Below are 17584 nucleotides of genomic sequence, written 5' to 3' on the forward strand. Positions count from 1 at the left end.
GCGAAGCTGAGACCAGAAGCTGCAGCCTGTCTCCTGCCCTTTGGGGCCTTTCAATCAGAACAGTTAATACACCAGAGCATCAGGCTTATTGACCCATAAACCTTCAACTCCAGCAAAAAGTTGAAGAAAAAATCATCCATCGTCAGTGTTCAGTGGACTATGAAGGGGAAGTGGATCTTACAGGACTCGAGGATGGGCTCACAGGAGACAGGGTGTCATTTTCACTAGGATGTGCTGCACTGCTGTGGGATGTTCTCTATGTTAAATGTGTTGCTCTGATTGGTTAATAAATAAAACACTGACTGCCCAGTAGCCAGGCAGGAAGTATAGGCGGGACAAGCAGAGAGGAGAATGCTGGGAGGCAGAAGGCTGAGGCAGAGAGACGCTGCCAGCTGCCGCCATGACAAGTGAGATGTAAGGTACCGGTAAGCCACGAGCCATGTGGCAACTTATATATTAATAGAAATGAGTTAATTTAAGATAGAAGAACTAGATAACAAGAAGCCTGCCATGGCCATACAGTTTATAAGCAATATAAGTCTCTGTGTGTTTATTGGGTTGGGTCTGAGCAGCTGTGGGACTGGCGGGTGAGAGAGCTTTGTCCTGACCTGGGCCAGGCAGAACCAGGAAAATGCTAGCTACACTGCACTTCAAACAACCTCAGGTTTTCAGGTTCCTAAGGCCACAGCTACATCATCTCACTAGCCCAAGGTCTCATATAAAGTGGCTTTAAACTCACCCTGTGGCTAAAGAGGACCTTAACACCCCAACTTCACCCTGCAAGTGAAGCTGGGTTTATAGGTATACATCATCATGCCTGGTTCAAACCCAACTACTTTTTGCCCCTAATTTCTGTTTCTCTCTGACAAAGACCTGCCCTTCCTGGAACTCTTATCAGGCTGGCCTTGAACCCATGGAGATCTGCCTGCAAAGTGCTGGAATTAAGGGCATGTGCAACCACACCCAGCCCCCCTAATTTTTCTTGTGGTCCTGTCTGCAGATAGTTATGTGGATATGTTTATTACATGAGAAAGATGTCCTCTTCTTACCACAGACCAAGGTAACCTTACTATCCATAATTTTGTGGGTTTTTAAAAAAATTCTTTAAATACCTATTGTATTTTGTATTTAGTGATTTCTTTGTATCTTATCAAGTACACTTTGTTTTAAATGTTTCCATTTGACTCTTTGTTGACAATAATTACTGGCACAGATATGAATAACAACTAATCTTTGAATGAATGAACAAATAAAAAGACATCACAATGCAGTTTGTAGTACATGTCCAGAAGAGTCAAGTCCAGAAAGGTTGAGAAAAGTCACAGCCTCAACCCAAAGAGTAAATATTTCTGAATGCTATACAATGGGTGATTTTTCAAACAAGTAACCCCTGCAACCCGATTAAACTTGGTGTCAAGTCCAAGATCATAAGAACAGTAATGTCTTCTAGATCTTTCCCTAAGTTTTGCTTAAACCTAAGCATCAATACTCAATGTCTGTGTAATGAGTTAGCAGGGGTAACATAAAACAGGGCTGAAGTCTGTCCTTCCAGTCATTATTTACACTGCCAGTCCAGTCAAAGCCAGGATGCTTCTTAGAATACTATTTTAAAATTTATTTAATAAGTATTTTTATAGGGCTGGAGCAATGGCTTAGCAATTAAGAGTACTTGTTGCTGTAGCAGATGACCAGGATTCAGATTCCAGCACCCACATGGTAGCTCACGAACATCTGTAACTCCAGTTCAGGGGATCTGATTCCCTGTTCTGACTTTGGGAGCACCAGGCACACATGTGGTGCACAGATATAGATGCAGGCACAACATTCAAGCACAAAGGAGCAGAAATAAAAAATACAAAAGTAAACACTACTTACTGGATCAAAGACCAGCATTCTGCAGAGCAGGTGAACAGCTTCATGTGTGGCCTGGCTGGACAGGGTGTAGAGTACAGGAAGAGATGGCTGCAAAAAAGGAAAGAAATTCAAACAGTTAGGCTTTCAGGTATTATATGTGGATATGGAATATAGAAAATTGATAGCAAAAAAATCAGCCAGCTCAAAGAGATGTTGTGAGCCAGGTGTGCTGGCATACACCTTTCACCCCAGCACTCAGTAGGCAGAGGCAGGTGGATCTCTGTGAGTTTGAGGCCAGCCTGGTCTACAAAGTGACTGTCAAGCCAGCCAGGGGTACACAATGAAACCCTGTCTCAGAACAGCTTTAAAAAAAAAAAAAAAAAAAAAAAAAAAAAAAAAAAGCCAGGCATGGTAGTGCACACCTTTAATTCCCAGCACTGGGAAGGCAGAGGCAGGAGGATCCAGCCTGGTCTAAAGATTGAGTTCCAGGACAGGTGCTAAAGCTAGACAGAGAAACCCTATTTTGAAAAACAAAAACAACAAAAAAAAACAAAAAAAGATGAGAAAAAGATGAATGAGTACAAACATGTTTAAAACTCAAAGGGACTGCTTTTCATCCCATTGATCAGTCTTCAGAAGGGACAGTTCTCACTGACTTTCAGCAGCGTGCCTGCTCAGAGTACAGCAGCACAATAGGTCAGGGTACAAAAAATCATGACAAATGAAAAACTGATCCAATAAATAAGGTGGCTGCTTTGGCAAAGAAGAGAAGACCAAACATGCTTAAGGATGGAGAAAGATAAAAAGTTTAGACCACACCCTCACGGGTGTGCTCTTGCTATGGTGGCTTCTGCCTGGCTGTACAAGTGTTCTTGGCAGGTGTTCCTTTAGTTCCCATCCAACTATCAAAAGGTTTAGACTTCGGCTGGCACCAAAGGGCCTGTGATTGAGTCAGCACATTAACTGAGGATACATGGTGCACACTGAATAGCAGGATGTACACAAAGAAACCTTACCAGAACCAACTCTCCATTACCCTCTGAGTCTGTCGAATGTCAGGTGTGGTCCCTGCAGGAGACAGGACTGTGTCTGCTAAGCTAAGCTTTCCCCATCTAAGATGCTGAGTTGTAAAAAGGACCATACAATAAAAATGCTAGACAGTAGTTTTGCCTGCCAAGGACCCCTGATTTGTAGTGAACCATTCTTCCACTCTCAGGATAGATTCATAGTCTAAATCCCTAAACAGGCAATGAGATGGCCAGGCCCAACACACCCAACCCTTTCCTCCCTTACCTGACTTTATCATTTAGAATAAGAAAGCTGGTCACTCATTTTTTTCAGCCTGCTATGTCTATAGATCTCCTGCCTTAACTTCCAAGTGCTGGGATTACAGATTAGCAACACCACGCTTAGTTAAGAAACTTTTGTTTTTAGAGACAACTCTTAGGGCTTGGTGCCTGACCCAGCTTTAAAAACAAAAACAAACAAAAAACTACTGTCTACAAAATCCTGTGCAAGCTCAGCTTGGATGGTGATCACTCCACACCTCCAAGTGCCTATGGGTCAGCCAAAGCCTACACCAACTTTGATGTCGAGAGGAATGCTCTGAACCTTGAGTCTGCTGTCAAGACCAAATGAATTGATGAGGTCACCATTATCAACATTCTGACTAACCACAGCATCGTACATAAACAAGACACTGCCTTCACCTATCAGTGCTGAAGTCAGCCTTATCTGGCCAGCTGGAGACAGTGATTTTGGGACCTACTGAAGACACCTGCCCAGTACAATGCTTCTGCACTGAAAGCCTCTGTAAAGGGGCTGGGGACTGACTGAGGACTTTCTCACCGAGATCATCTGTTCAAGAACCAACCAGGAGCTGCAGACGATCAACAGACTGTGTTAGGAGACATACAAGACCACTCTGGAAAAGGACATCATTTCCAACACATCTGGCAACTTCTGCAAGCTGACTGTTGTCCTTACAAAGGGCAGAAGAGCAGAAGACAGTTCAGTCAATGACAACAACTGATTGACCAGGATGCTTGGGAGCTTTACAATGCTGGGATGATGACAAATGGAACCTATATTTCCAAGTGGATGAGCATCATGACCAAGTCCATTGTGTGCCACCTCTAGAAAATGTTTGAAAGGTATAAGAGCTACAGCCCTTATGACATACTGGAGAGCACCAAGAAGGATGTTAAAGGAGACCTGGAAAGTACCTTTATGAACCTGGTCCAGTGCGTTCACAACAAGTCACCACACTTTGCTGATCAGCCATATGACTCCAAGAAGGGCAAGGGGCATCGCACGCAACAAGGTCCTGATTAAAATCATGGTCTCCCGAAGCCAAGTGAACAAGATGAAAATCAGTCTTGAATTCAAGAGAAAGTATGGCAAGCCCCTGTAACTACTACATTCAGCAAGACACCAAGGGTAACACTGTACTTATGTGGTGGAGACAGCTGAAGGGCACAGCAGGGTGGAACACCCACAAGGGCCTGACCTGTGCCCCCACCTAACAATCTGGAGAGTCAACTTGCCAAAAATGGACCCCTGAGTGTTCCCTGTGAAGATGACAATAGAGACCCATCCCCCATCTTAGCGGCCTTAGTTAGCATTGCCTAGCTTTCCCTTCATTCTCTCCTTCATGCCAAAGAAATGAACATTCCGAGGAGCTGGTTGTGCCCTCTGTGATGTGAGACACTTCGCCTCTTGTGTACTGTGTCATGAATAAAACACCTTTACTTTAGAAATAAGGAAGGAAGGAAGAAAGACAGTCCGACAGACTGACTTAATTTTCAGAATCGGGCTTATAACTTAAAACATATTATCTAATTTTTGCAATCCTTCATCTTCCATTGACAAAATAATTAATAGTGTTAATAACAGTGTTTTTATGAGTAGAATATAAAAAGTATTTATGACAAGTCTCAGAACATATTTATAGCAAACTTCTAATTACTGCTAGAAATTACTACTAACAAAATAATTAATTTTTTCTTAGCTTGGGGTAGTTGGTAAAAAGAGTTTAAATAAGAACTACTTAAAAGCTTAGTGTGATTTTTGAAAAAAGCTTAGTGTGATGGCTAGTGTTGGTTGTCAGTTTTAAACACCTGAGAAGAAAGAGGCTCAACTGAGGGGCTGTCTCCATCAGACTGGCCTGTAAGCATGTTTGTGGCATTTTCTTGATTGTTGACTGATGTGGGAGGGCACTAATTTTATTATTACTTTGTGTATGTAGGTGTGTGGGTGGGTGCTGGTGCCAAAGCATATTGTGCAGGTGTTAGGGAACAACTTTTAGGAGTGAGTTTTCTCTTTCCACCATATGGGTTCTGGAGACTGAAAGCAGGCCATCAGGGTTGGAGGCCAGTATGTTACCCATCTTACCAGCCAGAGGAACTATTTTTATCCCTATTTTATTGAAGAATGAAACTGAGGCTCACAGAGGTTAAGTAATTTGCCAAGGTCATAGAATGAGTTACTGGAGCCTTACACAATGTGCCTACAATAGCACTGTACAGCTCACGGGACACCATTCAACCTGCTGTGTAATGTGGTAAGCCCGAGACTGACACCACGGCCTGCATTCTTCTTCAATAGAGCCCAGGGAAAAAGAAACTGAGCATGCATGACCCAAGCCAAACCCTGAGTCAACGAAACACCATGCATTCTGTGGCAGAGCCAAGCATATGAAACTGCACAAGCTACACATTGTATCCTGGGGACCAAACTAATTTTTGAAGCAGGGTACATAAACTGGGAGTAGTAGCATGCACCAATAATCCCAGCACTGGGGAGGCACAAGAGGAGGCCAGACTCTATTTTAAAAAACTCAAATAACAACATAAGAAAATCCACAAAATGAAAAACAAGGAACCAAAAACCAAAAGAACAGGAAAAAAATGCTGTGAAAATCACCTATAGTTATCTACATACCAAATAAGCGTGTGTGCGGTTGTCTTCTAACCTCAGCTGTGAGAAGTCAGGACATGAACAGGGATAGCGTCAGTGAAGCTGCTAGCACGCTAACAAGTGACTGTGTGTCATGAGGTGGAGATGGAGGGGCAGGAGGAGGGCAAAGACTTATACAAGGAGCTTCAAGAGCCTGTGACCTTCACTCAGAACTCTGGGATGGTAGACAGGTCAACTAGCAAATGCAGATCAAAGCCAATTCCCATGCTGGAGGGAAAAAAATAGAACCATTTACGCTATAGTCAGTTGCATCTAGTAGGTACACAGCAAATCTCCCAGCCCGAGAAATGCTCCAGCACTGCTGAGGCCTCGCTCCTAAAGCTTCAGTTCTAGAAGGTGAAAGTGCAACACCTCTGGGCTGCAGGGTCTCTTAACTCTCACCCGACCAATCTGAATATTCTGATGTCAAGACTAACATTGCCGTGGTGCTCCCCTCAGACCACCAGACAACCTGGTGAGCAAAACCTTAACCTTCAGGAGGTACCCCTCACCAAGAGGGCAAGTCATGTGAAAATGTAGAAGAAAGGATTCTGACAGAATTCATTTAACTTGAGTTTATTTAACTTAAAATAAAATAGAACTTTAAAATTTTCCTTTCCTCCCTCTTTTGTTTCAGAAAATAATATAATTCTTTTTTTTTTTTTTTAATTGAAAGATCTAGGTTTTAAAAGTCCTTTTTTGAGACAGGGTTGTGAAGAGGTATCCCAGGCTGGTTTCCACTCACAATCCATTTCCTGAATGCTGGGTTATAGTAGTGTGCCACCACACCCAGTTGAGGGCTCTAGACTTTTACAGCCACTGGGCTCAAAATGTTTATGGGAAAACCAACTCATCTGTTCAGAATGCTCAAAGGCGTGCACAGCACTTTGGTGCAGTAAGACCTTTTCCGGCTGTTTTAGATGTGTCAGGGACATCTCAGAAAGGTCTGCCCTCTAGGCTGTTGTTAGTAGTTGTAGTTAGTTTGATGGAGGGCTAACTAGCTGACAGCCATTAGCAATAGTCAGCACCTTTAGGGAAGGGCAGCAATACCTGATGTTTGTTCTTCCCATTGCATGACTGGTTCTCTTTGGCCAGGTACACTTATTAAACTGATGAGGTCAATAAATGAGGGAAATTATTCTATGAAGGACATATTTACTACAAGACACTAATGAATTAGTTTCATGTTCCTGATGCTGGCCAATAAATAGCATAACAGACCCTGTTAGCTTCTCCTATAATATAGAGCCTCCTCTTGGTTATAGTTATTGAATTCCCAAGGGCTTGGGAGATGGCTTGGAGGTTAAGAGTAAGTACTGTTCTTGCAGAGGACCTGAGTTCAGTTCCCAGAACCTAGGACAGGTGGTTCACAACTGTTAGTGACTTCAGCTCCAGGGCTGTCTGCCTCAAGCTTCCTGCAATCATGTGCTCACATCCAGACACATAGACGTAATTAAATAAAATAAATCTTTGAAAAAGCTACTGCATTCCTCTAAGGATATTAGGACCTCAAATTATTTCATAGTCTGAACAAAATGCAACCAAAAACTGTACCTATAAGGAGGCTCTTTAAAGCATGGCCAGGTAGCCTGCTGTGAGCTTGAGGCAAGTTGATCTCCACAGTGAGCTAGAGATAAGCCAGGGCTACATGGTGGAACCTTGCCTCAAACATAACTAAACAAATATGAATTAAAATAAATGTGAGTACCTATCACTCCCTATTTACTGGCCTGGGCTAGTGTTAGAGAACACGTGACCTTACCACCTGTGAACCTGTGCAAACAGGAGTCACTGGGATTACAGAGAGGGAAATGCAATGGAGGGTGAAGCCTTGATCAAATGTCTGGTGGGCAATTTCAGGGGAAGAATATCAAATTCAGTCTGCCTTTCGGCCGGCTAATCAGTTCACCTAAACAATCTACCAGATTGCCTAAATGTCCAATTTAAAAGAAACCAAGGCAATTCGGGGGAAACTAGCCTTGGCTTGTCTGGCTCAAGCCTTATTGGTTCTGCGTATTTCCTAGGAAGAGCATTTCCCCCCACTCACTCTTCACATCACTAAGCTGTTTTCTCTAAAGGGGATTAGGAAAGTGCTGGCAGAAAATACTGCTTAATCAAGAGTGCAGACAGAAACCACCCCGGCTTCTCAGCAGTGATTTAGCTGGCTGCAAGTGATATTGATTAGTAAGAACCAAGCAGTCCTTCTTTATACTTCTCACCACACTTGGGTCTGATTTGATGCTAGTGGTACAAGTACAACAGAAAGTGCTTTACATCCTTGCAAGGCAAAGAGATACCAGCTATTTGGGCTCAGTATCTGGAAAGGGTATCTTGACTAACACACACTGAGACCAAAGCTTTCTTCCCACATACTGATAAAGCAGGAGAATAAGCAATGATGCTATAAAAACATGCATTCTTCTCCTATGGTACTGGGCATGGCCATAAGCCATTTTCTATTTATGGTCATATCCACATAACAGAGGTCTTACTTGTAGACTATCTCTGTGTACACGTGTTGATGTACATATGTGTGTCTGTTACCCATAAGCAACAACTTTGGAATAGAAGACCTTCCCTTACAGCTGGCCACCAGAGACATACTGCTCCCCTCTTTACCTCTTTACCTGTTTATGAGGACCCCTGAGTATGTGTGCCTTAGCACCTTCACAAGCCGTCCTCATTGCTTCCAGGGATGGCGTGCCCAAGAGATCTGTGATCAAATCCAACTGCAAGGGAACATGAAACACAGGTTGACAGTAGCTCACAGAAACAACTTCATTAGACTTAAGTTCCAGCCTTAAAATGAGTGCCATGTTTTTTTTTAAACCTTAGAACCACAAACCTTCAAATAAGCTCTGATAAAAGCCCTTGCATAGCTGAGCGGTGGTGGCGCACGCCTTTAACCCCAGCACTTGTGAGGCAGAGGCAGGCGGATCTCTGTGAGTTCTAGGCCAGCCTGGTCTACAGAGTGAGTTACAGGACAGGCTCCAAATTCATACAGAAAAGCCCTGTCTTGAAAAACAAAAAACAAAAAAACAAAACAAAACAAAACAGAACCCTTTCTTTTATTTTCTGTCCTTTTCTTTTCTTTTTTTGAATCAGCTTTGGTGATACATACCTATAATTCTACCACTTGAGAGGCTAAGACAGGAGGATTGTGAGTTTGAGGCTAGTCGAGCTACATTCCATGGAAAGATGGACAGTGTTCTAACACTAGAGTAACTTTAGAGTCTACCTCTATGCCCTACTGTTTTAAAACTACATAGCATTTATTATCTTTGCAGACAGTAGTTAATGACTGTTCTTTTTTATTTAAATTTGTTTTATGTGCATTGGTGTGAAGGTGTCAGATCCTCTGGAACTGGAATTACAGACAGTTGTAAACTGTCTGTCATGTGGGTGCTAGGAATTGAACCTGGGTCCTCTGGAAGAGCAGCCAGTGCTCTTAACCGCTGAGCCATCTCCAGCCCCATGACTGTTCTTTTCAAACAGTTAATGAATAGATTTTAATGTTTCAAATGGATTCAAGCCCATCAAGGGGCTAATCTACACATCAGATACATGTGATATAATAAACATTCAAAACATTCACACCTGAAATAAAAGCTAAGCACTCAATGTTTGGACCAGTGCATACCTCTTACATTCTAGAAACCTCTTTCACTGGCAGAAGAATTGGAACTTAGGAAACCATGATGCCACATTTATCTAGCTGGACACAATAAAGGGGGCTGACAGTGGCCTCCCTGTAAACAAGTCTTTGCAGGTAGCAAACCACCTCACCAGTTTTCTGGAGTTCTGAAATTGTTCTGACTCTATAACCTAATTACCATTTCATTTGGCTCTTCTAGGATGGGAATTCATGCACAGAGAACACCATTTTCCACACCCATCTACACCAGGGACAGCCGTCAGCACCACTTGGGGCGATGGAAGTGCTTGAGAAGCCATGTCCCCTGCAGGTCTCCGGACAGCCTTCTGACATGGCATGGTGGTGACATTTGCCCGGCTCTAACAACCGCACAATGGCAGAAGGGAATGACTGCCTGATGGACATGCTCAGAAAGTTGTCTACAGTGGGAAAGATCTATGAGAAACACGCTTATGAAGTCCACTGGCTGTTCAGCACCCAGTGTATTTATTTCTCAAAAATAGAAAATGCAGGAGAAAAAGACTACTTCCGAATATAATGTCTGTCTTCTGTGATGATTGTTACACCAGGCACACCAATGATAAGAAGAGTAGTTCTCCAGTGGTCCTGTAAGACTGGAAGGCTCACACATACTTCTCCAGAACCTGTTACGTATGTGGACTTGACTGGCTTTGAACTTACAAAGGTCTCCCCCCTCTCTCAAGTGATGAGATTATAGGGATGTGCTACCACACTTAGCTCCAAATGAGTTTTTTTCTTTTCTTCTTCTTTTAAAAAAAAGATTTATTATTTTTATTTTATGGGTATTTTATCTGCACAAGAAGCATATGCAGTGCCTGAAGACACCAGAAGAGTGTCAGAACTCCTGCCATTGGAGTTACAGACAGTGTGAACTGCCAGATAGGTGCTGGGAACCAAACCTTGGTCCTTTGCAAGAGCAGCCGGTGCTCTTAACACACTAAGCTCCCCTCCCCCCTTTCTTTTGAGACAGGGTCTCCTGGCTGGCCTGGAACTCATAGAGATCCACTGCTTCTGCTTCTCAAGTACAAGGATTCAGGCATATGCCACCATGCGTACTTTTAAGCCTAAAAAATTATTTTTAATTGCATGTGTACACTTGAGTCCAAGTGCTCTAAGAGGTCAGAGAAGTTAGATCCCCCAGAGCTGAAGTGATAGGCAACCAGATGTGGATGCTGGAAATCAAATTCAGGTCCTCGGGAAGAACAGCAATAATGGCTGAGCTATCCTTCTTTCCTTTGAGACAAAATTTCTTTGTGAAGCTCTGGCTAGAATTTGCTCTGTAGAGTGGCCTGCACTGAACTCAGAGATTTGCCTGCCTTTGCCTCCCAAGTGCTGGGGGTTTAAAGGTGTGCAGCACCACTGCCCAGTCCTTTTTATTGAGACGGGGTCTTACTATATAGTTCTGGCTAGTCTGAAACTTTGAAACTCGCTCTGTAGATGAGACTGGCTTGGAACTCACAGAAGTTAGTCTATGGCCTCTGCCTCAGGGGTGCACCACACTTGACCGCAAATGGTTCCTTAAAGCTATATTTTAATTATCTTCTGGTGTTCTATGCTATAACTAAATATTTTAGCCCAATAATCAAGATAACATTTTTTAAACATTCAGATTTGAAGACTCAACACTAAAAGTGTATAGTCTAGTCATTGAGTACATTTTCAAGTCACAGCCATTCAGCTGGAGGGAACAGATGCCTTCTAGGCAACTCCAGACCACACCTATGCAACTGCAGAGCCGAGTCTGCTGCCATGCGCCAGTGCACGTGAGAAAGCCAACACTTTCTCTAATAGCCTCCTAACTTGCAGTATGAACCTCGGCATCTTCAACTTTATAACTTTCTGGCTTTGGAGTGAACCTGAATTTGCTAAAAGTTGATTAAGACAGTACAATGAATAAACTCAAGATGTGTGCAAGATGGCTTTCCCTTCTAATCTATAGCAGAATTAAAAGCAAATGAAGCTGTACAGCAAAAGCGCACCTGCTGAATGGGACTCTGTGCCTGAAACAGTATTCTTCGGCCCAGCAGCTCTGCAAAGATGCACCCCACAGACCAAATGTCAATAGCATTGCTGTAGTGTCGGCTGCCCATCAGGATCTCCGGAGCCCGATAATACTGAGTAACAACTTCCTGAGTCATATGACGGGATTCATCTAATTCCTCCACTCTGGCCAATCCAAAATCACAAATCTAAACAGAAAAGACAGTTAAGACATTATCAAGCAGACACCTACCTTCCTTTGTTCATTTTTGAGCCAGTATAACTTTAAGCCTGCTATAGAGCTGAGGATGACCTTGAACATCTGATTCTTCTGTCTTGTACTTCCCAAGTGCTGGGATCACAGGCATGTGCCACCATACCCAGTGTTCTGGTTAGATTTTGTCAATTTGACACAAACCTAGATATATCTGAGAAGAAGGAACCTCAAATGAAGAAATAGCCCCATAAGTTTGGCCTGTGGGACATTTTCTTGTTGATGATTGATGTGGGTCTAGCCCACTGTGGGCAATACTATTCCTGGGCAGGTGGTCCTGGGTGGTTAAAAAAAAAAGAGGCTGAGCAAGCTAGCACTCCTCCATGGCTTCTGCTTTGGTCCCTGCCTGGAGAGTCTGCCTTGGTATCCCTTAATAGACTGTGATCCTGGATAAGTAAGCCAAACAAACATCTCCCCGAGCTGATTTTAGTCATGGTCTTTATCATATCATAATAATAAAAAGTAAACTAAGATACTCAGCTAGATAGACACATTTATGCCTAGAAAAATAGCAGCAGCAACAAAGAAAACCACATGACATACACATGAAAAAACCTTGGACTCATGAACTTTAAAAAGTCTTACATGATAGAGATATAATATTTTCCTTTCCAGTATAAAATTATGGTCTTATTTGGACAAAAGGGAGAAAATCTCAACTTTAATGTTTCTGTATAAAATCATATATATTTTAATTTTGTATTATTTTATATGTATCAGTTTTGCTTGTATGTATATCTGTGTAACGTGTGCTGGTGCCCATGGAGGCCCAGAAATGGAATCAGATCTGGAGTTACAGATCATTTTGATCCCCAGGTCCTTTGGAAGGGCAGCTAGTGCTTCATTGAACCACTGACCCATCTCTCTAGTGCCCTTCCCCCTTTAAAATTATGTATCTTTCAAAAACTATTCTTCTCCAGGATGGGGATGTGGTTCGGGAAAGAAGCACCTGCCTTCACATGCAAGGGCCTGGGTTCAATGCCCAGCAACAAAAAAACCCCCAAAACTTTCATCTACTCTAAACTGATAGTTAAACCCAAATCAAAACCAATGAACTCCAAACATAGCTGAATACATACATCAGGCTTAACCAAGCTATTTCCAGATGGACTCATAGAAGGAGGTAGGATAAAAGAGGCCTATTTTGCTGGGCTTGGCACAAATGCTGTTTTCCTCTTCTTTTTCTTATTTTGGCTTTTGGAGATAAGAGTTTCTCTGTGTAGCCCTGGCTTTCCTAGAACTCACTCTGTACACCAGGCTGGCCTCAAACTCAGAGATCTGCCCACTTCTACCTCCCGAGTGCTGGGATTAAAGGTGTGCACCACCACCACCCAGCTTCTACTTTTCTTTAAACAATTATTTAATTTTATGTGTATATATGTGCACATGAACCCACAGAAGTCAGAAGAGGCATTAGATCCTGGAACTGGATGTACACCCAGCTGTGTGCCACCATATGGGTGCTGGGAACTGGACCTGGTCCTCCTCAAGAGCAGTAAGCTTTTTTAGCTACCGAGTCCACTCTCCTGCACCTATTTCTAATTTCTATCACGAGGAAAATTATGATGGACTTTCCACTATTCAAGAGTTTGGAAAATATACTTGTGTATTAGAGGTTTGAGAAATGCATACTGTGAAGTTTGCTTTTTTTTATTTTGTTTTGTTTTGTTTTGTTTTTTGAGACAGGGCTTCTCTGTGTAGTTTTAGTGCCTATCCTGGATCTCACTCTGTAAACTAGGCTGGCCTCGAACTCACTGAGATCTGCCTGCCTCTGCCTCCCAAGTGCTGGGATTAAAGGCACGTGCCACCACTGCCCAGCTGGAGTTTACTATTAACTAACAAAGGACAGTGAGAAGTAGGAACCAGGAAAATAATAAAAATTAATTGATGACTTGAAGTTTGGAGATACTCATTTTAGGTGTTTTTTTTCCTCCTGCCTTTACGCCTGAAATACTGCGGTTACTATCATGCAAAAACATGTGCAGCTTGGTTATTTTTTGAGACATGGTCTCATCCTGGCACCTGAGACTTGGGGATTATTAATTTATTCTGTGGGGGAAGATTTGACTACCATACTGTAGAACTACATTCACTAGGTGCATATGCCCTTTCCTGGCCCTAGCAGTTTTAAGCATGCCTCTACTTCCTTTTGCTACTGATGTGCAACAGCACATGGTAATGCTAGCGTTGAAGACACAGACACCCGCCTAAAAGCCACACTTCACTGTCACAGATGAAGAAGCTGAGAGTCTAATTCCTTCTGATAAACACATCTGTGGTGGTATGAAAGAAAATGGCCCCCAGAGGCCCAAGGCGTGGCCTTGTTGGAGGAAGTGTGTCCTGGGGGCGGGCTTTGAGGCTTCAGATGCTCCAGCTAGGCCCAGTGTGTCTCACTTTCCTACTGCCTGTGGATCCAGATGTAGAGCTCTTGGCTACCTCTCCAGCACTATGTCTGCCAGCATGCATGCTTCTACCATGACAATAATGGACTGAACCTCTGAACTGTAAGCCAGCCCCAATAAAGGTTTTCCTTTATAGGAGTTGCCATGGTCATGTTAGCTCTTAACAACTTCTTGTAATAATGGAGCAATTGAAAAGGTAAGAGTTTCTGAAAATTTGCCATTCTTTTTTGTGAAATTATAATCCTCATTTAAGTGTTTGAAACAGAAGCAAACATGTTTAAAAAAAAAAAAAAAAACAGAGCCAGGACCACAAATTAGTTCCAACGGCCTTGACAAATGATGGGACTGGAGAAAACTGTTCTCTTTATTTCTGGTGAAGTAGGGAAAATGATATTCTTGAGCCAGACATTTGATTTTTCTCAGATGTTTAAATAACTGAAAAGCTACCTTTAGAACACAGTTGCTGTTCACAAGGAGATTCCCTGGCTTAATGTCTCGATGTAAAATGCCAGCTGAATGGAGATATTTCAAACCTGAAATAATAAACACATTTAGTTGCAGATATTTAGCCTGAAATGGAAACGGACTAGAAGATTTAAAATGATTCCCTAAACAAAAGCTAAAGAATATTACTAAAAGTTTGACTCAGTCCCCTTCCAAACACTGTAATTTTCTTGCAGTACGATAAAACGTCACAATGGTGTTTGCACATGCCAGAGACAATGTCTATAATTTAAAAGATTACATGGCTTGAAGCACAGGCGAGGCTGTCAGGCCCTGGAGTTAAGACTGGCCACGCTCCTCAGTGTAGTTACTGGAGTTCGGCTATTGATACTCCCAGCCTGTGACTCTGAACCTGCTCCAACAAAGAAGTTTCCATTAACCTACGAGGCCTTTCCCAGGATAGGCATTTCAGTGACAGGACAAAACTCAGGGACATGCCCAGCTGTCAGCAGCACTTGTGACTGCTGACAGCCAAGAAGACACTTAATCATCTCAAAATATATCTGACATCTTAAAAGCTGGTCATCAGTACCCTCTAAGTCTCAATCTCATGTAATTCCTTTTCTTTCTTTTTTTTTTTTTGTAAAAAAATAAAATGTAATAAGACATTTTCTTCACAACTGTAAATGAGCCAAGAATCTTTCCCATTTACCCCTACCACAGAGTATCAACAGATCCATAGTAAGTGAACTTTTTGTTGTAGTTGTAATATTACTTAGTGTTTTAATCCTTGGAAGATGGTGATTTTTAATTTCTTTGTAGAATGTAATTCTGTGAATACTGTGAAAAAATGTATTCAGCAGACAAGAAAGTGGTTTCACCTTTAACTAATTCTGTTTGTCAAGGTAGAACTCTGGACACAGCTGGGGGCTAGAGGAGGCATCGATCAGAGTGGCCTAAATTGCTCCCAGTCAGGTCTCTGCTCTTCACGCACAGTCTGGAGTACTTAGCTGCTCTCTACAGTCTTCTCCATCTGCTTTGGGCTTTAATGGTCATTTTGAGCTAAGTGGGGCTCAGCTATGGCAGGCGATACTCAGACTTGAAGGATGGATGTCTTCCATAGAGGACAGTCACTTTTTAATTTAGTCATCTGATGCCACAGGCTGTGAAGAGCTAAAGGCAGTTAGCAGGATTTGTGACAAACCACTGTTTACTTGCCTTTCTAGATCAATCCACTTGCCTGCCTTCTCTGCCCTAATGAACATAAAAACAGAAATATTTGGTCACCTTAAAAGCCTCTTGTTGGCAGGGATGTGACGAGCATGCTCAAGAATCCAAGTTCAATGCCTAGCACCTCTAATCCCACGCCTCTTGTTTAATATCAAATACAAAAATAGTGAAACAACTTTGGTTCAAATAGAAAGATCTTTGGGGAAGAAGGCTTGGAAGGCCAGAATAAAGCTCAATGACTCATTTATACCACCACACTGCCCTTTTCATGATAAAGGAAAATCTTACCTCGCAAAATCTGATAAAGAAAAACTTTGACATGATCTGAGCTGAGTGGCTGAGGAGAGACGATAATTTTATGTAGGTCACTCTGCATCAATTCTGTGACAACATATCTTCAGATTTTAAGTTAAGGAGATGTCAGAGAACTGGCCCAACCCCCTTAGTGCAGTCACCAGATTAAAGAGTAACTTCCATTCTCAAGGCTGGGAAGTGAAGACAGCTAGCTTCTAGCCTGATGGTGAGAATTCCAGACACTATTAAATTAAAAGAAGTCACATGCTTAAGAATGGAAGTAAGCTGGGCGTTGGTGGCGCACGCCTTTAATCCCAGCACTCGGGAGGCAGAGCCAGGTGGATCTCTGTGAGTTCGAGGCCAGACTGGTCTACCAAGTGAGTTCCAGGAAAGGCGCAAAACTACACAGAGAAACCCTGTCTCGAACAACAACAACAACAACAACAACAAAAAAAAAAAGAATGGAAGTAAAAAACCAGTCATCTTCTACAATCACATACTAGAGAAAAGGACAAGTAGCAACCAGGCCAAGGAGAAGTGTGAAGATCCATTAGTCTCAAGATTTTGGTGAGCAACTGGGGTGTCCTTTAAATTAAAAAATTGGGTTGGTGAGTCCATCTTAAAACACCAGTAAAAAAAGATCACAATCTACCTATCAATTGTGGACTATATAAGTATGGTACTGCCCAAAACACGTGAATTGGTAAATTCAAGTCCAAGCCTCCTCACAATCAGAACAACATAACCTTCTACTCAGTTAAACTCTGCATGTGGTTAAATTCTACTACTGAGACGTACTGAGACGTAGTTTAAGGCTTTTATTCAATTGACACAGGGCAGGAGATCAAAAGCAAGAGATTGGGGAGCCATGGAGAGGTGGAATTCAGAATTTGGACAAGATACATAAATGTTAGAGACATTAAGGAACTCCTTTTTTTGCTATATTTATGTTAGAATAATAGACTTATGATTTAATTGGAACTTTTCTTTCAATCTTCCCTTCGTACCTTTTAAAGTGAGCTGCAGTTAAGGACAAACAGAGGGAAGGGAGAGTCTGTGCTAACATCCGACACAATGGTTGAAAACTGCCCCCTCCTAAAGATGCTTTTAGATGGCCTTGGGACACTTGGGAGGCTTTGCTCGTCTCTCACTGGCTGGTATTTCTGGCTCTTCTTCTGTTCCTGCTCCTTTCCTCTCCGCTGAATGCTAGAACACCCCAGTCTTGGACCTCGGTCCTTCTCTTCATCACACTTACCCTCTTGAATATTCAAATGCAGCCCACTCCTTTCCTTCACACCACCAAACACAAACCTGGAGTCAGCCTTGGTATTTCACTCTCTCCTTCTATCTATGACAAAGTCCTGTGGGCTTTATCTTCAGTTTAGCTACAATTAGGTCTCTTCTCATCATACCTGCTATCAGTCTGACTGGAGACCCTAGATCCCTAAAACACAGCAGCCAATACAATTTGTT

The 17584-nt window shown here is 42.4% G+C and overlaps 1 protein-coding gene and 1 pseudogene across 1 annotated transcript in view; one reads left to right on the top strand and one right to left on the bottom strand.

Moving 5' to 3' along the window:
• Nlk (nemo like kinase) overlaps positions 1 to 17584 on the bottom strand; it is a 134303-nt gene that overhangs the window by 6184 nt on the left and 110535 nt on the right. Inside the window, exons 4-8 of the mRNA XM_028866898.2 lie at positions 16106 to 16212; positions 14591 to 14676; positions 11467 to 11676; positions 8439 to 8540; positions 1876 to 1962 (exon numbers count right to left, since the gene is read on the bottom strand). Of these exons, the coding sequence (XP_028722731.1) occupies positions 1876 to 1962; positions 8439 to 8540; positions 11467 to 11676; positions 14591 to 14676; positions 16106 to 16212 (592 nt within the window). The remainder of the gene's footprint in view (positions 1 to 1875; positions 1963 to 8438; positions 8541 to 11466; positions 11677 to 14590; positions 14677 to 16105; positions 16213 to 17584) is intronic.
• LOC114691407 lies at positions 2065 to 4326 on the top strand (annotated as a pseudogene).

This window comes from Peromyscus leucopus, chromosome 8b (genome assembly GCF_004664715.2).
Source record: "Peromyscus leucopus breed LL Stock chromosome 8b, UCI_PerLeu_2.1, whole genome shotgun sequence".
Taxonomy (NCBI): domain Eukaryota; kingdom Metazoa; phylum Chordata; class Mammalia; order Rodentia; family Cricetidae; genus Peromyscus; species Peromyscus leucopus.